The sequence below is a fragment of the Lissotriton vulgaris genome, chromosome 4_1, assembly GCF_964263255.1.
Source record: "Lissotriton vulgaris chromosome 4_1, aLisVul1.2, whole genome shotgun sequence".
NCBI lineage: Eukaryota > Metazoa > Chordata > Amphibia > Caudata > Salamandridae > Lissotriton > Lissotriton vulgaris.
In genome coordinates, this window is record NC_141691.1 from 1,080,929,902 (window position 1) to 1,080,956,280 (window position 26,379).

The window sequence follows — 26,379 nt, forward strand, 5'->3', positions numbered from 1 at the left end:
TGGCCACACATATCAGAAGACACCAAGGAGTTTTGTCGCTCCTGTGTCACCTGCCAAGCCAGTGGCAAATCAGGTGGCACTACAAAGGCCCCCTTATACCACAACCTGTGGTGGGGGTACCCTTTGAAAGAGTTGGGATTGACATTGCTAGCATTGTTCACTAGGTAATTATCACCTAGTATGATCTGTCCAGGATCCACAAAGTTAGGCGTCACCATGGTGACACTGGCACATGTGCCCCCGTAGGCCTGAGCCACTTTATCATTGATAGTCTGTCTGTACTTTCCCAGGTTACTGGGGCTCACAGTAGAGGACATAGCCATGTCCACATCACAGACAAGGACAGCTTGAGTTGGTACTCTGACTAGGCCAGAGTCCATCTCAGTTCCCAGGGTTAACCCTACTACACCCTTGTAAATTGATACTTGTATAGCGCACTACTCACCCGCAAGGGTCTCAAGGCGCTTGTGCGAATACCGCTGTGGAACCCGTCCTGGCTTTCCCTGTGAGGCGTCCACTACTGGGCACCCCCAGGGTGAAGGCCAGGCATCCTTAGCGTTGTGGGGGCCGTTGTGGAGATTAAGCAAGCTATTGCCCAGAGTTGCAGAGTGGGACTCCATGATTGGAATAGGCACCGAGGCGAGAATTATCAGGTCCGTGGAATTTTTTGAGCCCAAGACCCGCCGAGGCGGGGAATTGAACCCTGGTCCCGGACTAGACCTCTGCATCAGGGTCTGCCGCTCTAACCATTGAGCCACACTTCTCTGTTCTGTTGAGAACTACCACTAGGATAGCTGGTCTATAAGGTTGACTTTACAACCATCACCATAAGGGTTGTTTGGACTGGTGCAAGGTGCTCACTAGAATAGTGAACATCATATACTAGGCCAACTTCTCACAATTGCTCTCTCAGCTTTAGGGTCAAATATTGAGGAAAAGTATACAACCCAAGATTCCTTATCCACACGATATTCCAGACTCTGGGCTGTAGATGGTTTAAGAAAGAGAGTGTTGATAACTCTCCAGAAGTCCCTGGCATTATTAGAGATGGCAGCTAGATGCAATTGTTCCCATGCTTCTTCCTATAAGGTGTTGATTCTGATCTTCCTGGCCTCTTTATAGCCTAGGCAGAGAAGTTTGACTAATTCCATGTCTCTAGGTGTAGATCTGAGAGCATGATGTAAAACTGAGAGGGACTTGGTACAAGCTTGGTCAAACCATCTAGGGCCTGAGATTTTGGCAGTAGGATTTTTTTCTAGTTAGGAGGCTTTTAATCTCAGATAGTATTGATTCAAAAGCTATGGTTACCTGGGTAGGATCAGATTCCGCTTCTAGGCAAGTCATAATATAATTTTGATTATTTGCAACCAAAGCAGGAACAATGTATGCTTTGCTATTGTGGCCCATTTAAGGATATTATTCCTTGCTATTGTGGGTTTGACATGTCTAGACTGCTCTGGATGGATTCCTACCCATTCCAACTCACCAATAATGGCAGCATGATCACTCAAATTAAAATACTTAATTCCTACGTCGCAGATTCTTTTTTTAAGGGTTCTGAAATGAATAAATAATCAATGGTTGAATCCTGGGTTGGTGTGCCAAATGTATTTTGGCCGCATCTTTAGATTATTAATTACAAGGAATCTATTCAAAATGTCTCCTTAATGGTTGTGTGTGAAATTAAATAAGGGCTCACCTGCCTCATCAATTAAGCCCCAAGCAGTTAAGTTTGAAAATTGACAACAATGCGCATTAAAATCACCCACCCATAAGATGTTCGGAATCTGTGTTAGTGTTAAAAAGTACATTAATTTCCCTTTCCAATTGGTCAACAGCTACTTACCTATTTCTGAAGTATCTATTGTTTGTAATTGATATCCCTGGGCAGGAGATATACCAAGTTAGTGTCTAGTGTGTGCTAATAAATCTAAAGTATTTCTATACTCACCTGGTGTTGTTCTTTCTTGTGTGAAAAGCTTACTGACTTGCTATAGTAGTGCATGCCCTTGCTTTACACACCTCCCGAATAAGCCTTAACTGCTCTCCACAGCTATCCCTCGAGAGCCCTGATTTTCAGGGACCTACACACTATCACTAAAGCTTGCCTGGACTCAGTGCACAGTGCCTAACCATAGGTGGACACTATATACTGAGCCAGGCTCCTACAATGTGGACCCCATTTCTGCATCTCATGCTGAGGTTTTGTTGTTTATTTCTTTAGCCAGACAAAGCCTTGCACTGGCCTCCTGTAAAGGTTATTTGTCAGTCATTATGGCTTTCTAGCGTTGCCAGATAAACCCTCCCTTTTTAAGTCACCCATTGTAACTCAGTTTGTAAAAAGGTTGACATTTGTTTCCACCTACTCCTTTTGTGATGCCCTAGTGGGAAACTTTTTTTTTTTTAGACTTTATTTATGATTTTCAAAATAATCAAATATAAACAAAGGACCTTTAACATGGGTTAAGGCACGTTGAATAGTGTTACCAGTGTAAGGTGAGCATTCAATATTGTATAGTACAGAAAAATTATTCAGTCATGCATTACAGGTGTGGAAAAAAAGAAATAACAGTAAAAAATGATATTTGGAAATGTGCAATCATATATTACATGGTGTTGTGAGGCTCGCATATATTTGCTGTGCATATTCAAGGGATAGTGTTGTTATGTTAGTCATGTGCTACAAGGTAGTGCAGTGGCTGCCAGTTATTCTTAGGTCTGGAGGTGAGCGGTTTGAATGTAGAATAGATTTTGCTCATAGAGTTACAAATGACTAAGCTTGTGATCCAAGCTTTAACTGTCGGCCTGATGCTATTTCCCCAATTCAGCACTATCTCACATTTAGCGAGAAATAGCACAATGGCCGCGTAACTGTGCATCAATTTTGGAATGTCTGCCACATAGCCCAAGAGTGTTAGGAAAGGGTCAGGAAGGAGTGCAATATCAATCATCAGTGACAGGTGTTGAAATATAGTGCACCAATACTGAATAATATGTGGGCAGGTCCATGTGAGGTGGGCAAAGTCAGCATCAGGTGCGTTACTTTTCAGACTGTTGTAGGACCTGTCAGGGTCTATTTTGGCAACAATTTCCTATGCACACACAATATCAATTCAAACACAGAGTAATGTAGTTGTTAGTCCGGTCAGTACATTCATAAAAATTATTGTCCACTTCTTCTTGTGTGAGCAATTTTTTCTTTTATTGCTCAAGCTATATCACGCCAGCCGACACGTGTTTTGTCAGAGTGCAGCTCGCTCTGACTCTTCAGGGCTGGAATTAAAACAAAATATACATAGTACTGAATATTCTGTCTTAGATGTCCAGAACATCATACGATTTTACATAGTGGTGGCAATACTATAAAAATACTTGTTGTTTTGCATTTTTACATTTTAGGCGATACATTTTTCCCCGAAAACAAAGGTGTGGGGGGGGTGAGGGGGGTTTGGGTCTCGAAGAACAAAGGACCATCAATGTCTATAAAACAAAAGCTTACTCGAAACAATGTTTTTTTACTTGACGAAGAAAAAACTCTGATCATATTTTTGCTGTACATTTCACTCGTGTAAGTGACATGCACATGCATTGGAAAGGTGATTGAGTGACAAAATCACGACGAATTCTTTCACGTATAAGCTGAAATTATGCATATTCACGTATACACCTGCATGTTGCAGACCAAAACTTGGAATCGCCTAGAATCAATCATGCACGAGGTTACACTGTATTAGCGTGCGGAAATATTGTGCTCAAAAAGGTGAAAAATATGGACAAAGGTGCGAAGCTTATCACCGTCGGCGAGAGAAAATAGGAAAGACCCTGCACCTCTGTTTAGTTGTGCGGTAATGGGAGATGTCTTGCAGTAGGCATGCATAAACATACCTTTCTTCTAATAATGGCTTGTGTTGTAATTCCTATTGAAAATTGATACATATGAGTAATATTCTTAATGCGACTCGGGTTGAATCTAACTACTAGAATTGCCAATTAAGAACTCTTGTAGTAAAACTTACCACTTGACCGGTGATAATTCCAACCCTTTTGTAGTGTTACGACACTACAAAAGAACCTAGACGGCCTTATCCTCAAAATGTTACACCTCAAGTAAATCCATTTGCATACCGGTACATTTATATCCCGCTTATTTATACAACGGCTGCGACCCAAATGCATGTCTGAATCAGTTTCACCTCTGTCCTTCTCAAACTCTGTGCCAAAGGTATTTCTACATTTAAGCAATCAAATGGTATATTCTTAACCTTAAATAGTCCACTTTTCTTGTTCTCACTAAATGCTTTAACATTAGTTAGAAGTGCTCACCTGTATGAAATAATTATCATGTTCTGTGCGCCGTATTTATGCGCAAAAACGGAACAGGAACAATCCTTATGTTACACTGATCAATGCATAGAGGAACGCGTAAAGATATTTTATACATTATGGTATGCTAGCTATGTCTCAGGTCATTGTAATTGTGGAAAAACACCCCTTAGGGCTCATGTGCTTACTATTATGCTGGCCCAGTCTCCGCGTGATAAATCTCGTGATACGGTAGTTCTCCGTAATTGTACTGCAAACCGACGGAATATCCCTGGACCTACAATTACCCAAAATACAACTTAAAATCCACTAACTGCTTGCTTGAGTCTCCGAATCATCTTAAAAATAAAATAAACGTAATTATCTCCTGTTCCGCCCGCCTGCGAATCAGACGTCTCTAAGCAATGGTGTTTTCAAATGCGGAAGGAAAATGTCCTGCGCGAGTATTAAAGGGGCACTCCACCCTGTTACTTTAGAGACTAGAACGTTACAGATCACTTCCGTTTACGGGGAATGATCACCACGGAAGTGTGTAAAAAGGAATCCATGGGTGCCATCATGTGTGTATAAACACGTTGTGATCTGAGAGAAAACTATGTGCCAATAATATTCCGCCAAATAAATGGAACTACAAATTGTACGCTCCAAAAAACACAATAAGAGTCTGAACAACACAAAATAGCGTCTATAGGAGACCGAAATCCTAATGAAAAAAGTTCCATATGTGTGAAGTATGAGGATATGAATGGTTGAAGAGAATAGAGTACAAAAAGCTCAAAATAAAAATGAGCTCTTTGTTATGTTTCCTTGTCATGCACAAAGTATGCAGACCAATTTATTAAGAATCATCTTATTCAATAGATCATTTCTGACCTTATTTTCTGTCTCAATTATTCATATCACCCCGTTGTGCATTCTTAGTGACAGCTTAAGTGACATGTAATGCATGCTCATACATCTTTTTACATGTGGACCTTTATATCACTCAAGTGTCATCATATTTATCACGTAGTAAGTTTCCCAGTTAATTACATACATTGCGATACCATAGTTGGGTCCATACTGTACCATAGTTACGCATTTATCCCAAGAAAAATTGCATTTCGGAATCACAATTAAGACCATTTATGCATGCCTACTGCAAGACGTCTCCCATTACCGCACAACTAAACAGAGGTGCAGGGTCTTTCCTATTTTCTCTCGCCGACTGTGATAAGCTTCGCACCCCTTGTTTTCGGGGACAAATGTATCGCCTAAAATGTAAAAATGCAAAAAAACAAGTATTTTTATAGTATTGCCACTACTACGTAAAATTGTATGATGTACTGGACATCTAAGACAGAATATTCATTACTATGTATATTTTGTTTTAATTCCAGCCCTGAAGAGTCAGAGCGATCTGCACTCTGACGAAACACGTGTCGGCTGGCGTGATATAGCTTGAGCAATAAAAGAAAAAATTTCTCACACAAAAAGAAGTGGACAATCATTTTTATGAATGTACTGACCGGACTAACAACTACATTACTCTGTGTTTGAATTGATATTGTGTGTGCATAGGAAATTGTTTTCAAAGTTTAGGTGTTGTGTTGCAACATCTCTTGATGGGTTGAGAGGGTCTCCCCTTTCCTGTGGCACCACCACCTGTAATTATTCAGCCGGACAGGCAGTCAGAAACATAGCAGAGCGCAAGTATCCCCTGAGAGTTAAAACCCTGCATCTTTGTGAATATACGGTCTATTTTGGCGATTGTGCTAGGGTGACGTATGCCTTGTGTAAGACTTTAAAATGAAGCAGCTTCTGGCGGTGATATAGAGGTATGAATTTGGTCTGCTCACAGCAATAGTGCCTTCCTTTATCCAATATGGCTCTGTCCAAGTCTGCTTCCCACCTATCCCATGTTCTCCTGTCTCGGGCGGGTTTCAGGGAGAGGCCGGCTTTATATATTTTAGAAACTAATGTATCCCCTTTCTGCCTGATATTAGCATTTTCAGTGGTGGGGGGGGGGCGTCATAAGGAGCAATGGAGTATATAGGGATACAAGCATGGAAAGCTGCATGCAGACACCACATTATAAATAGGTCCAGTGTGGGGCCTGTGTAAACCATGTACCGTCTGTATGGGAGATGATATGACCATTAGGGAAAATATCTCCCATTGTATGGAGATCAAATTTTGTAGGTGCACTTATCACCACCAGTTCCCGGGTTGGGGGATTCCAGGGGTTATTGGATAGGGTGAGAGCAGGGGACCCTTTCCGAGGAGTTAATTACTTTTCTGCCACGTCCAGCTTGTAGTGGAGATTGTCTGTACCCAATGGGAAACCTAATTTGGTCCTTACTTTTCTCATATGTTCTCCTTATGAGCACCTGCATAATTGCTCTGTGCCTCTCTTAACTCAGAAAACAATGTTCCTGGTGCCATTACATCAGCCAGGAGGGTCAGTGAGCTAAAGGCTTTGTCGGTCCACCCTCCATACACCTACTTCTTTCATGACAGACTGGTTCTTCGAATACATGCCTCTTTCCTTCCGATGGTGGTCACCCCTTTTCAAATTGGCCAGAGCATTCTACACCCCACCTCATCCGTCCAACGACTATAAAAGAGATTTGTCATTCTATATTAATCGAACCATATGAATGTTTAATGTTTTCTGGACAAGGCAGGTTTCTCCGTTTGGGTAGTCCATGGTGATTTCTGGTGGCCATTCCTTTTCGTCCAAGAGAATGTCATTGTCGATTGACAGGTTCTCACAAAAGATTTTTTATGTCTTCCTCCATTTGGAGTTGCATTTCCCATAAGCGATGCAGGACACTTACCCTCATATCTGGTGTATTCACATGGATGAAGTCACTCAGCGCTACTGCCACCAGACAAGCCATCAGGTTTTGGCGAACTAAAGTGACCTCTGCCGCGCTGTCTAGCATGGTCAGAGCCCACTCCCCGTTCAGAAGCAGGGTCCTCAATATCCTTGGCATGCTTGACTTTTTCTAGCTACCTTCTTCTTTTTTAATTGAGGTTTGGATGTTTGAGGTTTGTCTTCCTGTTTAATGATGTAGTCAGATGAGCTTTGTGAGTCCTTGTTCAGTTTCACGTACTCTGATCATCTGTGTTCTGACCTCCACCCCTCTCTAAACGTTTTTCGGGTGGTTCCTGAAAGGAAACAGGTGAACTTGTATCAGTATCCTGATACCTGTCAGTCGGTCTAATATTATCACAGTTGGCTATAGAGCATTTCTTAGTGTCTTCCTGTTCAGGAGGCCTACCCAGTGATTTAGTTATCTTTGTTTTTCTTATTATCCCACTTCTTCTTTGTAGAAGACTTGTGTGCTTGCTTAGAGTTATCCTATTCAGAATTACTCATTAGTTGTGGTATATCAGGTTGGGCTCCCAAATTATCTCTACTTAGTGTTGTATCGGTCTCCTCGATAATTTCAGGTAATTTACTCTCCTGTTGTCCTCGAGTTAAATCCCTTAGACGCTGGCGTATAGCCATTGCTGCTGCTTTCCCTTTAATGTTACTTAACATAATGATAGATACTGCTGCAAAATTGCCCATCAGTTTCATCCCCAAATCCAGGGCAGGTTCTGCCCCGTACTCATTTTGGATCTGGTTAAGCATGTCTGACAAAACAGCTAATGTGTTCTGGTATATACTGAAGCAAAAATTGTACCCCAAGTGGTGCAGTCTTTGACAGGGGGAGCCACCCCCATCGGCAAGCACATTGTAAAATCCTGTATTTTTCCTGGGGTCCCATATGGGTAATTACACCTTCAAGCTGGTTTGCTTTTTTGTGCAATCCAGAATGAAATCTCCTCCCATCTGATGGGAACCTTACCCATGACTGCATTTAGTGTTTGTTGGCTGATGCCTGGTGTAGCCAATTGTGGTTGTTCAGCTTGAGCAGTCCGCGCAGGGTTTAATGTCAATGTTCACATAACAAACGGTGTTGAACGCCTGTATAGTGCTACTACATTTTTATATTATCCATGCAGTTGTGCTGTTGTCCAATTATTGACATAAGAATGTGGCATGTATCCAGCTAAGACTTGCCATGTTTCTCCCGTATTGCTAAGTAGACCTAGTCCAACATCTTCTGTTGTGTGTGGTAGGGTGCCATCAAACCAATTTCTGTGCTCTTTGTATGTTAAAGGTATTAATTCTATTTCTTCATATGGTGTGGAGTTACTTGGAACTGTATCTTGTGTATAGTTGTGAAATAGCCTTGTCGTTTTGTCTTTTGCTGGGAATGTAACCAATGAATAATACCTCTGTCCCATATGCTTCATGAGCCTCAACTACGAAGACCACATATACACTTGTAAGTGTGAGACCATGTTGTAGCAGTTTTTGCGTAAGCATTTGTCTTCTAAGGAATGTTAGGTTCCTTGCTTTCTGGTTCTGACATTGTAATTCATGGAATTTAGAGAGGATAACACAATGGGATAAATCCTTTGAAATGTTCAAGCTTGAACAACTTACAGCCAATACATTAGGTTAGAATCTATGTAGGGGTCTCTGAGTTTTCAAAAGACAACAATTCCAACAATCCATTAAATAAGAACCCAAACCACCAATGTTGGCGGTGCCATGTCCTATGGTTTCCACTTTCACAGAACAAACTGTCCGTTTGTTGGACAACATAAATGTTGGGATGGTGCAAGAATACACATCCCCCCAGTTGGCCTGCTATCTTACAGTGCCACCATATGTACCCCTAAACCCAGTGTGGAAACAAATGGTGCGGGCCGATCTCAGAACATGACAACCCTGACTCCCCAAGGAATCATGGTAAGAGATCTAGAACCTTCTCGCTCAGTCACTCGTGCATACTCAGAAAGATACACAAGAAATACACAAAGGGTCTTTTCAATATTTATTGAACCATTGTGACTCTGGTATAAAATATATGCGCTGCAATGATTATTTAAACAAGTAATGAATTTGTAAAAGTTCTGTAGGGCCTTTCACGTCCACGATTCCTTATCCCAAACAATCCCATCAGGAACTGGGACAGCTGAATGTTCACCAGAGAAAGGTCTCTTCAGGCTTTGTGTGATGAGGTATGTGATTTTAGTAGCAAGTTCACCAGTTGTACTGCAGAGCCTTCTGGGAGAGACTGTCCTTACAGAAGCAGGTAAAAGACTGTCACAAGAGCAATGCAAAGAACCAGATACATGAACACAATTGTATTCCAAAGGTGTAGCCATGGAGAAACAAAGTATGTCTTTTTCAGCCAAAGATGGAAAACACTCAGTCTCATCCAAAAATGTAGATGTGGTGCTACTGGTGGATCAGATAAATAATACTTCATAGTCGTTAAAGTAGCCAGAGGCAGTCTGATCTATTTTTGGCAGCTCTTCAGGTTTTGTAGAACTGAGAGATGACTCTATCTGTGGCACATTTACATAACAGCATTCGTGCCAGGATTCCAAATTGAAATCTGTTTCTGTACTAGTCGATTGTACAGTATTTGATGTAGTAACAGGTGGAAGAGATACTTCATTGTTGATTACTACTATCTCCTGTTGGGGAAAGGATGCTTCATCAGTAATTAAAGTTTCCATCCAAACTTCCCGTATGATACTGAGAGGAGGCAGGTAACAACCCAGGAGCCCACGGGGCCTACTGTTGAGAATCGGCCACATAGTGGGGTTTGAGCAGATCAATGAAGACAAATCTCATGTTTCTGCAGCTGACAAGAAGCGGAAGAAGTACAGTTCTGGTAGCTTCGACGGCTAGGACAGGTACAGGCGCTATGTAGGACAGCCCAAATTCTTTCTTGTTCACAATTTTCTCCCTGACCAGAACCCAAATCTTTGGGATCAAATCAAGAGCTGCCAGCAATTCCTTTACCAAACCAGTGGCAATACTTTTTACTTGGACATTGCTTTGTAAGTACTGGAAACTATTCCGTTCCTGTAAAACAGCCAGACTGTTGAGGTCTGGGACCCACATTTTTACCCCTAAAAGGATCTCATATGGAGTTCCACCACCCACAGATGTTCTAGGTAGATTGTTCAGTGCCCTCTGACCCCATAACAATGATGGACCCAACTGCAAGCTGAGCCCAATACCCTAGCTGTTAAAGACTGCTTTAAGTCCCGGGTTTTTTCTCTCCACTACTGCATTCCCCTTTGAATGGTTTGGGGAGCAATACCTCAGGTCACACTAAACTCCCTATGACAATTTTGTTAGCCCTAGAGGTGAATGCCAGACCTTGGTCAGTATGTGATATGCCAACTTCGTATGTCCCAATAAAGACTTGCAGATCCTTTATAACAGTTTGGGCGCCAGCCAACCGCTGTGGCAATACCCATAGGATTTGAGGGCAGGAATCCACTGCACTCAAGATATACTTGCAAACCACATCTGATGACAAAGGGCTGCAATGGTCCAGATAAACACAAGCCAGAGGCTTGTTTGAAATCAGTAGATGTGTCTGTGTTGGAAGTGCCTGGGTGGAACCCTTCATCTACTGGTAGCTGTTGCATTTGAGAATAAAGTCCTTGGTCTATTTATAGAGACCAGGCCACCAATAGTGTTGCTGCAATGATGAAATTGTAGCAGCCACCCCTCGTGTGCAGCTAGAATTAAACCTAACCTGCGGTCAGAATTGGGTATTTCTCTATACCACACTCCAGGAATGTGAGCAAACAGCACATTATGTTCATATAATTTGTACTTAAGTGGAAAGCCTTTTGGCAAGTAGATGTCATTGCATGCAGCATTGACAGCCGTCATGATGTCTGTATCTGTTCTCGTATTTGAACGAGTAATTGCAGCAACTGCAATAGTTTGCACTGTTGATTTTGAAGCTTCATAGGGTATGGAATTCCCTGCAATGTGTATGGCGACACGTTGGTGTAGGAAAGAGCCACGTTTTGCATGGTTACCCCCACTTTTTGTCTGACATCTGATGCAATTGGACTTGATGTGCCATGGGCTCTGCCAATCAGGTTCCCAGGATCTGTGTTCTTACCCAAAACTGTACCTTTGTACCAACAATTGGCACATCTCTGGCCACAGGTAAGTCCCTTGTAAAAGGTACCATGGGTACCAAGGGCACTGTGACCAGGGAAGACCTCTAAGGGCTGCAGCACCTATAGCGCCAACCGTACCTTAACACCCACTACCTGCCATTGCAGGCTGCATGTTCTGGTGCAGAGAAAAGTCAAGAGTCTACATGGCACCCAGCCCTGTGTGCCATACCTACAATCCACTGCCTCCGGTCTAGGTACGTCATCCCTCTAGCTATGTGCACTAGCCCCCAGGTGAAGGTACAGTGTCATTAGCCCGGTACTCCAACACATCTTCTTAGACATTTTAAGTGTAATAACAAAAAACATCGTTTGCACAATGTATGTTCAGGCCTTGTTCTAAATGTTCAAGGTGTTGTGATAACTTACAACTCCACTTCATAAGTACACTATGTGATTTCAGAGAAACTAATCTTGCACTGTCACGCAAGCAGATGTGTGTCAAAAGTCATTATGTAGAAAATAAGGCAGCATAAGAAATGCGTACATGTAAAATGGCAATGTTGCTTCCCAGGCCTAAACCAGCCACGTGATACCTGCTTGACAGATCCGCACAAAACTTTCCAAGAAGTTTCCAAAGTGGATGGACCTTTTTTTTTGCTTGGTTTCATGAAAATTCATCAAACAGTGGCAAAACTATTAAACAAAGAAAAATTCTGGGGAAACGCTGGCCTAACTATGACCAGGGCCCCTGGAACTATGCAATTTTGCAGCTGCATTGTTTTTCGCATAATGAGGCATTCACACAATCCATAAACTGTTACATAATCTGGAGATTTTATCTGAAAAAAATGCTTGTAGCTCAAACAGATTAAAAGTTAGTAAAACATGGCAACACTTGTTGCTGCGTAGTGGAAGGCCTGAGCGCAAAGATTGACTGGTTGTCATTCTGTTGTTTATGGCTGTACTTAAGTATCAATATGTACTAATGAGATTAAACCTTTTCCCAGATAGTCGTAATGTCTGTAAAAATGACAAAATAATGTTTAATACTAAGACAAAATGTGCCACATTAAGCTGCATAATTTACTTTTTCTTACCACAGAATTTCGTAAACCCTCTAGCATAATTTCATCCTCATATGACACACAAATCTAGTGTCCTTGACTATAACTACACTATGTCTGTTGCAGTATCCACATTTAAAAAAAAAAAAAATATATATATATATATATATATATATATATATATATATATATATATATATATATATTGACATAGACACACATATATCACACTTGTGCTATGAAATCTGAGATATAGTGGCCTTTATTGGCTGACGTTTGGGCTGTTTCAGGTGAAGTGAATGTGCTACTAAATCAAATCTAATCAAATAAGACTTTATTCCGGTTAATATTTCAAACCATAAAAAGTACATGCATTGATTACATTTTCAAAATTGTGCAACAATACATTATTAAAAAACATTATACACAAATATCGTTAAAAATCGTCATGATTGTTAGGTAGCAAAAGTGTCCTACTGGTCCTGATCATAGATCTAAGCAAGTTCTTATTCTCAGTGCAAGTTTTAAAAACGACAAAATATGGAGTACACAATCCTGGTGCAGGAGCTGCAAATACATGAGTGCTACTAAATAATCAATGTTGTTGAGGTCTATGGGCTTTTTAACAGTGTTTACTGCTATTTAAATTTACTGGGGATTCCCAACCTGATGACTGGGAATGATTCAACTATGTGAATGTATCAAAGATACCAGTGCTGGAGAAATTGAGTAACAGGTAAGTAACTATTTTCATCTTCTCAAGTTGTCCTCACAGTCAACTTATTTATACATTTGTGATGGACTTTTATATAGTTCGCCACAGAGGATTGTCTTCATTGATGGTACATTTGACAACAAAGTAAGAGTAATTTTCCAATATCTTTTAACTTCCCTTTTGTGAAGAGGGTGGTGTCTACATTTCCTTCTGGCCCACCTACAGACAACTGATTTTGATTCGATGACATTGGTGTCTAGCTAAAATGCTCCAAGGATATCCTGAGTCTCATGGTCTGATTATTTTTTCCTCTCTCATTTTCTTATGACTGGGCTTGAAATGTCAACAAGTTTGTTCGCATAGCAGAGGGTATTTTAAATGTTTGCTAATGTTAGTAATATTTTAAAAAGATGATATTTTGATAGTTTCATATGAGCAATAGTATATTTGATCACCTTTTTCTCAATTATTTTTAGGGTTATATGGCGCTTATGAAAGAAGATGGTGTCCCCGATGATATGAAAGGAAAGGACAAGATTGTGTTCGGCAATTTACATCAGATTTATGACTGGCACAGAGAGTAAGTACCCTAACGTTAGGATAAGACTGAAATAGGAATAATGAAACACATTTGAGTATTATTGTATGTGTGAGAAGCTGGCTTGGTGTAGGGTGTACACCTATATAAGTGGGTACTTTGCACCAATCCAGACAACCCTTATAGGGATTTTAGTGGTCTTAGACAACCTTAGAAAGACCTCTAAGTGGTAGCTGTGGAGAGCAGCCTTCAGGCTTAGTCCAGAAGGAGTGTAAACCAGCTTGTTTTACCAGAACATAATCTTATAGGTATAGATTAAGTGAAAAAGAACCTCACAGTGTATGTATAAACATATGTATTTATTATAAGAAACTCAAGAACACACACAGATATCTTCCAGTCGGAGATATACACAATGCACACAATACTTTTTAATAGAAATGGATAAGTATCACAAAATGCACAGTAGACACCTTGGGGAGACCAAACCATATACTAAAATAGTGGTATGCAAACCATGTCTCAAGTCAAGACTATACCCAGAATACACAGAAGTGCAGGGGACCCAGAGAACCACCAGAGGAGCCCCACGGAGGCTGTGTGCAGAGTGGAAACACGACTGTGGGATCAATGCAAGTCAGTGGGTAAGTTTTTGTTGCAAAACTGAAAAGACTATAAGTTATGGATTTCTTACCTTAGAGCAGAGTTCTTCAATCTGTGGGGCTCGCCCCCCAGGGGGGCGTGACACCATCTCAGGGAATGCACGCACTCCACACTAGCATCTTCCCTTTCAGTCTTTTTACTGTCCCAAGGCTTGCAAGTCTTCACCCCTTTCAAATGTTTATTTGCAAGCTCCGGTAACTGAGAGCTGGAGGAGGGGGGAGGGAGGGGAAATAGCTAAGGCACGACTTGCGCTTTTTTTATGTATAGAGCGAACAGTTAACCTTCCCAGGAGGGGGTTAATTGGTAGAGCTGGGCTGCTTCAGCTGCAGTGGGAGAAAGGGTCTCTGCTAAAAATGAAAACAAATGAACAGACAGTCCTATTCCTTTGCATTTGATTTCATAGCAGAGGAGACTCCTTGCCTCCCACTGCAGCTGAAATTACCTCTGTTCCTTGCTTTCAGTTTTAGCAAAGGAGATATCCTGCCTCCCAAAGCAGCTGAAGCATTTCAGCTCACCAGTTTAACCCCGTCCTGGAGGAAGCTGTTAGCAGAAAGGAGACAAAGTTTCTTTTAAATTTACACGTTCAGGCGCTGCAACGCCCACAGGGCTTCAAGTTACCAAAAGAAAAATGCCAGCCAGCCATGTGTTTTTTAAACAGCCTGCAAATTGCTTGTCTTGACACCAAATATACTTCTAAAATAAATATGTATTTTATTATCAGTCATGGACCATTCAGGCAGCCCTAAAACACAATTAAGAGTGCTACTATTTATATGTGCTGTTCAAAGTGTGCACAGAGAAGTACTGACAATGCAGCTTTAGGTGACTATTTTGATGGCCCTGTTGGTACAAAAATAAACAATCAGCTGGCAACCCTAACCATAAAACTGGAAGTTTGTTGCAAGATCAGCACATTAATTTCCTCCACCCTGATCCCTGGTTAATACCATAATAGCAATAGTTTAAAATATCTGAAACCCTACGCTGCGTCAATAACCTGCTGTGTTAGTTCAAGTGTCTGGGAATGCACCCTGCATTCAGACAACTCACTCCTCATTCTTGCCCTTCCCTTTCATGCTCACAGTGCACTCACAGTGATCACAATGCACTCGCACTGATCACAATGCACTCACACTGATCACCATGTACTCACACCATTCACCCTCTCACCCTGTACTCACAGCGATCACAATGCACTCACACTGATCACCATGCACTCACACCATTCACCCTGCACTCACACTGATCACCATGCACTCACACCATTCACCCTGCACTCACAGTGGTCACAATGCACTCACGCTGATCACAATGCACTCACACTGATCACCATGCACTCACACCATTCACCCTACACTAACAGCGATCACAATGCACTCACACTGATCACCATGCACTCACACTGATCACCATGCACTCACACTGATCACCATGCACTCACACTGATCACCATGCACTCACACTGATCACCATGCACTCACACTGATCACCATGCACTCACACTGATCACCATGCACTCACACTGATCACCATGCACGCACACCATTCCCCCTGCACTCACTCTGATCACCATGCCTCCCACTCTGATCTGATCACCATGCACTCACACAGCGCAGAGGTTTAATGTGCCTGCTACAAAGAATGTGTACCATTCAGATCAAAGAACTGAGTGTGGGTAAACTAGGAGTAGCACTATAAAAAAATTAAATGTTTGCCAGCAAGGTGCTATAGAGAGATGGGGTGCATTGTTGGTGAGTGGTAGTGAGGAAATTCATGGAGAAGGAGGAAATGGAGGAGGGGCGCCAAAACAGACCATTGCACTATGTGCGACCAGTGCTAGGGCCAGCCGTGGATGGGAGTGTTAGCCCCCCGAAGTTCGTGTCTAGTTGCGCCCCTGTACACAAGTATGGGCATGTCGTGCCCCATCAAGGTTTTCGTCCTAAATTACAAAAGGACATATTTACATGCACTGCAATCCAGCCTTTCAGGTGTTCCCTTGATAGAGGCAGCTCTGTTTTTGCCCTGATGGCCTGGAATACTTTCTAAACAGATTCTTGTTAATACTGTTTTGTGTGATTGATGTGAGAGAGTCTATTACTATTTGCAGAGAAATGTTTTAGTTTCATGCAATTTTAGATCAAAACAGGTCCACACATTTATGTTGGTGGTGTTATTACTAATCTAGGTCATGTGTAAAACAAAGCATCCTAGTAAAAAGAATGTGCGCACATTTTATCTTGGAAAGTTGTGTTTCGAGCTGTGTAATAAGCCTCTGTCATTTCACCACACCCATTCACAAACCTGCAGTTTACTAAACGCTCTTATTGTGTTAAACATTATTTGCCCAATATGGCCCTTGATATGCACGTGGCAGTCGATTATGTAGTGTACCAGATTCCAGAAATTTCTGTCAGGTTGTTGGGGGCCCAACATATATAAAAATTCAACTGGGGGGTTCAACCTACAAAAGTTTGAAGACCTCTGCCTTAGAGTTACGGCCAGGCGTCAAACTGTATCCGTATAATTTTTCTTCAACAGTACCCCTGCGCGACGGTAGGTGGCATCTGTTGACTCCACGTTCGTTGTTGGCGTCATGATTGCCGGAATGGCTTTGCAGCATCTACTTAGAAGCCTCCCCAGCACGCTGACATTGGTTCTTTCTCTATCCACGCCAGCCAGCCCAAATCTGGAGAGAGTGATACCTCTAGTCACTTTTTGACTTTTGTTGACATCTTTTTGAGTTGTTCGACTGCTTGTGCACAGGGATGTCTCATCGGTGAACCCGGTTCAAGCCTTGTGGCTCCTGCCACAAGCTGATATCGGTGATGGACCCACATCTAGTGTGCCTCTGGTGTCTGGAGCGCGACAACGACCCAAAGTCGTGTTCCGATTGCTGGGCCATGGCTCCGATGTCTTTACAGGAGCGGTCCCGAAGGCTTCTAGAGGCCCGGAAGTCGGCTCCGAGCCATTCGATAGAGAGGTCGTGGGAGAGGTCGGGGATCCATCACTACCACTCCTTGTCGAAGTCTTCGGGTAAGTCGATGTACAAAAAAAAGGCAAAGAAGCACCGCCGCTCTTCGCGTTCTCCCCGTCCGTTGGCAGACTGGATGTGGAAGGTAGTCGCCCGGCTCCGCCCGCAGAGCCTGTTGGGCCGACTCCATGCCTTTTCCCCTTCTCAGGAGCCAGAGCGACCCCTGCCCAACTTTATAGTTTTTACAAAGCCCTTCACTCCATCTTTAGGCAGCCCGACTCCGCCGGGCGCGCTTTCGGCCCCGCGGACTTACCTAGGGGTTCTAAGCCTTTGATGCCGGCAAATTCAGCCATGATGCTGCATGGCTCCCAGGGATTTCGGCCTGGATCTGGGTGGGCGCTGGTCGACCTTACAACACCTCCTCCGGTGCCGAATCCATTGGCGACACCTCCGCCCCCTCTGATGCCGGTTGTGTTCCCCAACTGACGTCGACCCCAGCCTCCCCCTCAACATAGGCACGGAGCCGGACCGGCATCGGTACCGGCGCTGACCAGTACCTTTGTACCTCTGTTCTCCCCTGGTGTTCCCTATCGCCCTGAGTGGCTACCAGAGGAGGGTGAGGAGGACTGGGTGGAGTCTGTGGACCCTCTGCAGACCAGTTGGAAGAACAGGACTGGAGAGAGGAGTTGGGTGAGGCCAGTGTTTTGGACACTTCTCCAGACCTTGGCATGCTTTCCCTCCCTACTGTGGCTATGGAGGAGGGTGCCTCTTACGCTGTGGTGTTGCGTAGGGTGGTGAGGCCTTGAACAGTGAGTTTCCTGCGGTGGCAGTCAGGACAAACCTCCTGACAGAGTTGCTTCAACCGGCAGCGGTCTCTTCAGAGCCCCTGCTGCCATTCAATGAGGCCCTTACGACATCCTTCTGGGCACTTGGTTCAAGCCGAACACAGGGGCTCCTGTGGATAGGATGACTGCCCAACACCACCGCCCGGCACCAGGTGACCCCATTTTCCTCTCCCTGAGAGCTTGGTCCCAAGCCTCAACTTCCAAGCGAGAATTCCCTACTGCTCCACCTGATAGGTAATCCAAGAAGTTGGACCATCTTGGGAAGAAGAGGTTTTCTTCCGCCATCCTAGGAGTGCGGCCGGTGAGCACCGCATGTCTCTTGGGACGTTACTTCTAGTCCGTGTGTGACACAGTCGTGCAGGTGCTGCACAGAGCCTGGATGAGGCCCGGGCCGTGATCTCCCTTGCAGTTGCTGAGGGTAGAGACGCAGCGAAGTTCGCCATACACCGCTGACTCGCTAGGCAGGATGATTTCAAAGTTGGTAGCCCTGAGATGCTATGCCTGGCTGAGGTCCACTTGCTTTTCGGGTGATGTCCAAGCAACTCTTTTGGACATGCCCTTTGATGGCTGTCGCTAGTTTTGCGACAAAGCAGACAGCACGCCCGAGCACTTTATAGATTCCAGGGCTATGGCCAGATTCTTGGGCCTTGCTACCACTTCTCGCCCCGCGCAGTCTGCTTTTCACCCTTTCGGGGCTACGGAAGTGGTGCCCCGCCACGGTCCACCCACAGCCACAGACCTGCACAAGCTTTCCCGCCTCTGCGCGGCCGGGGACGTGGGACCCAGCATTATGGGTGGGGGGCCAGTGGGCGGGCCAGTCCACCATCTGCAGCAGCCTCCAAGCCCTCCTAGTCTGACTTTTCAGGGCCACCAGTTGCCAGTGGGCGGCAGGATTCACCATCACCTCCCCCACTGACTCAACATCACGTCAGACAAGTAGGGTCTTGCAGATAGTCCGAAGGTGCTACTCCCTCCCCTTTGAGACTACCCCTCCCTCCATGCCACCTGCTTTCCTTCGCATGTCAGAGGATGACTTGGCCCTTTTCCGTCAGTAAGTTGTGGCTCTCTTGGCCAAGGGAGCCATTGAGCGAGTCCCTGAGCCTCAGGGTTGTCAACCTCTTCCTCCGGAAGGAAAAGTTCAAAATGTTGACATTGGCTCAGGTCCTTTCTGCCCTCGACCCTGGAGACTGGATGGGAACGTTGGACTTGCAGGACACCTATTTTCACATCCATGTTCTGCATGCCCACTGGTGTTACCTACGGTTCACGGTAGGCCACAAGCATTTTCAGTTCACCGTGCTCCCCTTCAGCCTTACCAGCTCCCCTCGGGTGTTCATGAAAGTGATGGCGGTGGTTGCAGCTCATCTGCGCAGATCAGGGGTTCCATTCTTCCTTTATCTCGACGACTGGCTGTTGAAGGCAAGCTCACCCCAGGCTGTCGTCTCCCACCTCCAGACTATGGGGGACCTTCTGCATTTGATGGCGTTCACCATCAAAGTGCTGAAGTCACACCTGATTCCCTCTCAGAAGCTCTTTTTCATCAGAGCGTTTCTGGACACAGCACAGTTTCGGGCTTATCCTCCCGAACAGCGAGTCTGGAATATTCGGGCTATGATTCTGATCTTTCAGCCTCTATCCCGGGTTTCGGTCAGAATGACCCTGAGGCTACTGGGCCTCATGACCTCCTGCATCCTGCTGGTGGACTATGCCAGGTGGAATATGCGGGCTCTGCAGTGGGACCTGAAGTTTCAGTGGGCACAGCATCAGGGGAATCTTTCTTATCACGTCCAGATCTCGGAGGTCACTGCACACCAATTGCAGTGGTGGCTAATGAATCAGGATTGGGTAAACGGCAGATCCCTCTACCTTCCCCAACAAGAGTTCATAGTGGTGACGGATGCATCACTTCTGGGGTGGGGCGTCCACATGGGGAGGTGGAGATCAGAGGCCTCTGGTCTCCGGCGGAGTCTGGGCTCCACATCAACCTTTTGGAGCCCTGGGCAATTCGTATTGCACTGAAGGTATTCCTTCCTTCTGTCAAAGGAAGAGTAGTGCAGGTGTTCAGGGACAACACCACCGCTGTGTGGTACTGCAACAAACAAGGCTTGACCATATGTCAAGAGGCTCTTCACCTTTGGATGTGGCTGGAACATCAGGGCCTGTCACTGGTGGTTCAACACCTTGCAGGTTTTCTGAACGCCAGGGCGGATGAACTCAGACGCTGGTCCTTGATGGATCACGATTTGCGTTTTTTACTCTGAGGTGGTGCAAGTTCTCTTTCAGCAGTGGGGAGAGCCTTGGTTAGATCTATTCGCCTCCAAAGAGTACGTGCAATGTCAGCAGTTCTGTGCGTTGGCATTTCCAAGGCTGCACTCACTAGGCAACAGTTTTCGTCTCGAGTGGAGTTGCGGTCTTCTAAACATCTTCCCGCCTATACCGCTTCGGCCCAGAGTGCTGAAGAAGTTCAAGCGCAACTGGGCCCAAGTCATTCTTGCGGCTATGGACTGGGCACGAAGAGTCTGGTATCCCAAATTCTTGACCATGGTCATCAATCCTCTTACCAGACTGCCCCTTTGGGAGGATCTTCTGTCGCAGCAGCACAAGACGGTCCTCCACCCGAACCTGTCCAGCCTCCACCTCCTTGCATGGAGATTGAGCGGCGACAGTTGACAGCTATCGACCTTCCTCCCAAAGTCTGTAATGTTATCTTGGCAGCGAGGCATCCCTCCACCAAAACAGTATACACCTGTAGATGGAACACGTTTGCGGCATGGTGCACAGTAAAGGTTGTGTATCCTCTTTCTGCCCCTCTTTCAGAAGTTCTCCTCTTCATTTGTTCCTTGACCCAGCAGGGCTCTGCTCTGGCCACTCTCAAGGGCTATCTTTCAGCCATTTCAGCCGTTCTTCACCTTCCAGATCAACCCTTTCTTTTCAAGTCCCGTATTGTAAATCGTTTCCTTAATGGCATTACTCACCTGTTTCCTCCTATTCCATTCGTAATGCCCCAGTGGGACCTGAATCTTGTTCCGACTTACCTTGTGTGCTCCTTTCAAGACGCTACATAACTGTCCTCCCAGACTTTTAACACTCAAAACTGCCTTTTTGCCATCACCGCTGCTCACAGGGTGAGCAAGCTTAAGGCTCTTTCTTCGAAACCTCCTTTCTTGGCTGTTCATCGGGACAAGGTTGTTCTGCGCACTAGGCCTTCCTTTCATCCCAAAGTGGTTACCTCTTTCCACATAGGACAGACCATCACTTTGTCCACCTTCTTCCTCCCCCCGCATCCTTCTAAAAAGGAGGAGAGGCTCCACGGTCTGGATCCAAAACGTGCACTTTCATTTTATATGAGTTGCACTAAACAATTCCGGGTGGATGATCAGCTCTTTGTTGGCCATGTAGGCGCCAAGAATGGTCAGTGAAGGAGGATGGATATCGGACTATGGTTATCCCCAACTTTTTGCCTAGTGTTTAGCTGGTTTTCGACTTAGTTGGTCTGGGATCCTACTATTCAGGGCCCCAGGCTATCTGCTCTCACTGTAAAATGGACTCTATGTACTTTAGGTTCATCTCTAATTGGATGTTGGGTCACCTTGTGAGCCCCTGTATAGTGTACCATAGGTACCCAGGGCATAGGTGCATCCAAGGCCTACCAGGGGCTGCAGCATATATTATGCCACCCCTGGCTATCCAAACTGGCACAACTGGCTCATCACTCAGCTGGGGCAAGGTTGTGTAATCACCCCTTGCTTAGGTATAGTATTCCTATACCTACCCTTATATATAGACACATATGCACCTATAATTCACTTCTATGGCAGGCCTTAACAATACTGAAGGCAGAGTGCTTGGTTTTATGTGAGATGGTGCTCTAGCATGAGCTGAACCTGTCTGCAGCTTTTGGAACCATGTCCTTATAGCTGTTCTATGATAATGCCATACCATATACTCTTAAGTGCATTATAATCCTCCCGGTTAATGCTAACTTTGGTTTGGCTTTATCAAAACATGTTGTGTAAGGTGTCATACACTTTGGAATACTACCCCCTCGCCAGTTCTGGTGACGGGGGTAGCATTCCACCCTTCTAGAGGGAGAAGACATGTTGTTCCTGTTAATCCCGGTTAAAGTTAACCAGAGCCTCAGCATCAAAAAATGGATGCTGCTGCCACAGACACAAGTCTGACCTCCTGCTGCTGGGAGTCCTTCCAGCGAGGGAGGCTTGGACAATAGATTTCCTGCCTTGGGAGGTGCTAGCACCACCCTAGACAGGCCTTCGTGTATTGGGGCAGGGAGGGCTGAATGAAATGAGACACTGCCTGGGGCACACAAGGTGTCCCATGCATAGCCCGGTTCAAACCAGTTGCTGGGGCACTCCAGCCCCAGCTCCTGCACGAAACTGGACAAAGGGAAAGGGGTGTAACACCCCCTTCCCTGGAGTAACATGAAATATGGGACCCTCTCTGTGTTTAGATTAATGACCAGGGGAAAGAGAGAGAAACAGCAATATAGGTATACAAAAGATCCCCCCTCGGCCAGTACATACTTCTATAACTAATTTCATCAAGTCAGTTTATTTACCTTCTGTAAAGCATAGGTGAAGCAACAACAAGAGTTTCATTTTATATATTTTGTTTATTTTCTTTTTTTAAAAAGAGTATCAAAAGATAAATATATTTTTTTTATACTTTTTTGAATCGTTTTTTTGTATATACTTCAAGTTCATAAATATCATTTTGGATTCAATTCAGTTACAATTATAATCTTTACAGTGTTATTAGAATTCAATCCTTAAAGCAAAAACAATACAATACAACCCTGCCATCCACACATCAACCAACAATCACACTAACACATTCATACATTTTCCACATTTATTCCAATCCCAACAAAAAGGCTGATTCTAAGGTTTTGAGTGACACAGATGTTAGTCGTGTCTTGTTCACGCCAGGTCTACGCGCGTTTCGGTGGGTTGAGACCACCTTCCTCAGGACCAGACAAGAGAGAGTATTAACTCTCTCTTCCTTACGTGTGTGCAGGGTTACCTGAAATCACAAACAAAATATAATATACCCATGCCTTAAACTAAACAAGAAGGACATATGATTTAATCACCAACAATTAATACAATCATTACATTTTTACATAGGCTGTGAAACAACACATTGCATCTGGGGTGGCTGAGTGTGCAGAAATATATTTTATTATCCAGGTTTGTATGACTCCTAATAAGTTTGAAAAATAATGAGCCACGTACAAAAACTTGGGTGTTTGCAGACAGGTATAATAATCACCTTGGGGCATAACATTAATACTGTTGGGGTGACTAAAGGCATATCACCTACTACAGATGTTATTTGCAGAGAGAATCTCACCTTAGGTTAAGATAGTAGCCTGGGTTATCTGGGTTCTCATATATATAAGCTTGTATTCACAGTTACTTCAGTAAGGAGATCTAAAAAGGGAGAAAGAGATTGCGAGGGTTGGGGCCTCTGTTCACACCTTTCTTTAAGTAATGGGCGCAGGTAATAATATAGAGAGCATTCTTACCCCCGAGTTATATCATGAGTACCTCACTCAGGGAAAGTTTCTTATCTTGAGTTGTAGCGGTGAGGCAAGCATTACGTTGTTTGGCTTTTTTTGGAGAGACGTCCTAAACAGGGTAAATGTAGACTAAGTCATATTGCTCTATATATCCATTGTATACCTATATTTTGCACGAAATTACATAAATAAACTGACCTGGTTTTTAAAACGGGAGGATATACTTCTCAGTCTTTTATTTTGTGAATATAAATGCTGCCTTCTTCAAACTAATTTGGTTCCTTTCTTCCTTGGTGGCTGCAATCTATAAATAAAACTGTGTCTTAATAAGCAATCATCACACACTCTGCCTTGCTAATTATACTGCATTACCCTTTCTGCATTCCCTTTCTTATACGTCATCTATCTCCGGTTTTTGCTTTATTTGTTTGCCAATTATTTAAAAAAAGTCGCATGCCAGCCCACAGTAGAGATACGAGTTTATCGTAATCAATCCCCAAATGATGGATACAATTTGCCAAGTTTACCGAATGCAGTATTAGGTAAATATTACGGACCAAATGCCAGCCTGACAAGATCAAGGAAAAATGTTCTATCACGTAAAGGTTAACTGAAAGTCAGACAGGCTACTATCTTAACCTAAGGTGAGATTCTCTCTGCAAATAACATCTGTAGTAGGTGATATGCCTTTAGTCACCCCAACAGTATTAATGTTATGCCCCAAGGTGATTATTATACCTGTCTGCAAACACCCAAGTTTTTGTACGTGGCTCATTATTTTTCAAACTTATTAGGAGTCATACAAACCTGGATAATAAAATATATTTCTGCACACTCAGCCACCCCAGATGCAATGTGTTGTTTCACAGCCTATGTAAAAATGTAATGATTGTATTAATTGTTGGTGATTAAATCATATGTCCTTCTTGTTTAGTTTAAGGCATGGGTATATTATATTTTGTTTGTGATTTCAGGTAACCCTGCACACACGTAAGGAAGAGAGAGTTAATACTCTCTCTTGTCTGGTCCTGAGGAAGGTGGTCTCAACCCACCGAAACGCGCGTAGACCTGGCGTGAACAAGACACGACTAACATCTGTGTCACTCAAAACCTTAGAATCAGCCTTTTTGTTGGGATTGGAATAAATGTGGAAAATGTATGAATGTGTTAGTGTGATTGTTGGTTGATGTGTGGATGGCAGGGTTGTATTGTATTGTTTTTGCTTTAAGGATTGAATTCTAATAACACTGTAAAGATTATAATTGTAACTGAATTGAATCCAAAATGATATTTATGAACTTGAAGTATATACAAAAAAACGATTCAAAAAAGTATAAAAAAAATATATTTATCTTTTGATACTCTTTTTAAAAAAAGAAAATAAACAAAATATATAAAATGAAACTCTTGTTGTTGCTTCACCTATGCTTTACAGAAGGTAAATAAACTGACTTGATGAAATTAGTTATAGAAGTATGTACTGGCCGAGGGGGGATCTTTTGTATACCTACACCCCCTTCCCTGGTCCCTCCCATAGGAGGTAACTAGCGGTTAATCCAGCCCCTCAGATTGGTATATACGTAGGAGCTGAGTCACGAGACTTTAGATTTATCCTGAACTGAAACTTGAAACGAAACTATGGACCTTCGACATTCTATTGCACTAGAAGACTGAAGAATCTCCCTTGTGGTCAAGGAGTGACCACCCTGTGCAAACAGGCACCATCCAGCGATCTGCGGTTTACTTTGTCGACGCTCCCGCCGGAGCCCGAGCACAGAGTCCGACAAGAGCCAGAATTCTTTGACCCCGATCCACAGCCACAGCAAAGCTGAGACCCGTGAAGGCGACAGAGACGTGGGACCGGCCATCTTGAATAACCTGCTCTTTGCTACTTGTGCAGCTTCTGTGGCACCCTCGAAGTTGTGCATTGGGGATTGAGAAGCCCTAGCTCCGAGCACCTTCTGCACCGACGCACAGCCCTCCACACTCGCCGCGTGGGGCCTGCTAGTGTTTTTGTGCTCGACGCGTCTGTCCCGTTACTTGCCCGTTGGCTATTGGCCTCTGTGACGACAAACCTTTGAATTTGAACCGCCTGCCTGGTTGCTCCAGGTGGGCCCCTGCTTCCCTGCAAAGGAGAAGCCCCCTAGACCTTGCTGGTCTAACTCGAAGCGAATATTCAATTCCTGCGCGGGTTGCATTTGCCAAGGCCTGTTGACTCCAATCCGGAAGCCGACGCCGCTAACAGCGAGATCCTTCGTGGGACAGTCCGTATCGTGCTTCTGGTTGTCGTTGACACCTCCTGGTCCACGTGGCTGCACAACATCACCTGATTGCTTCATGGCATCGCCTGGTTCCTTCCTGGTCACTGGCTAGTGACCCAGACTCTGTCCTCTCTGCTTTCAAGTACCCTTCTTCCTCGATCCGCCCTTGGATCCACCCGGACACTTCTCTCCTGGTCACCTGCAGCATCTTTTCACAGGTCTCCATAGGATTCAGCGAGTGATGTGGTGTGGACGAAGATCTTGGTCACAGGAGATGCTGGAGGTATGGGCATCTTGGAGCCCGAAGATCTTGGTGGGAGGAAGACAACAAGCCTTTGCAACTGAAAGTTGACACAGTGCACATGTCATGGGATACTGGCCTCAATCTTGGTGAGAGGACAAGTGTTGCTGACCCTTTTGGTGTCTGTGGGAGCCCAGGATCAGCAGATCGGTCAGCTTAGTTGCAGTGCCTGCAG

The 26,379-nt window shown here is 44.2% G+C and overlaps 1 protein-coding gene across 1 annotated transcript in view; it reads left to right on the forward strand.

Moving 5' to 3' along the window:
• TRIO (trio Rho guanine nucleotide exchange factor) overlaps positions 1 to 26,379 on the forward strand; it is a 5,246,815-nt gene that overhangs the window by 3,396,393 nt on the left and 1,824,043 nt on the right. The window contains exon 40 of the mRNA XM_086965300.1: positions 13,563 to 13,666. Coding sequence (XP_086821426.1) covers positions 13,563 to 13,666 — 104 coding nt within the window. The remainder of the gene's footprint in view (positions 1 to 13,562; positions 13,667 to 26,379) is intronic.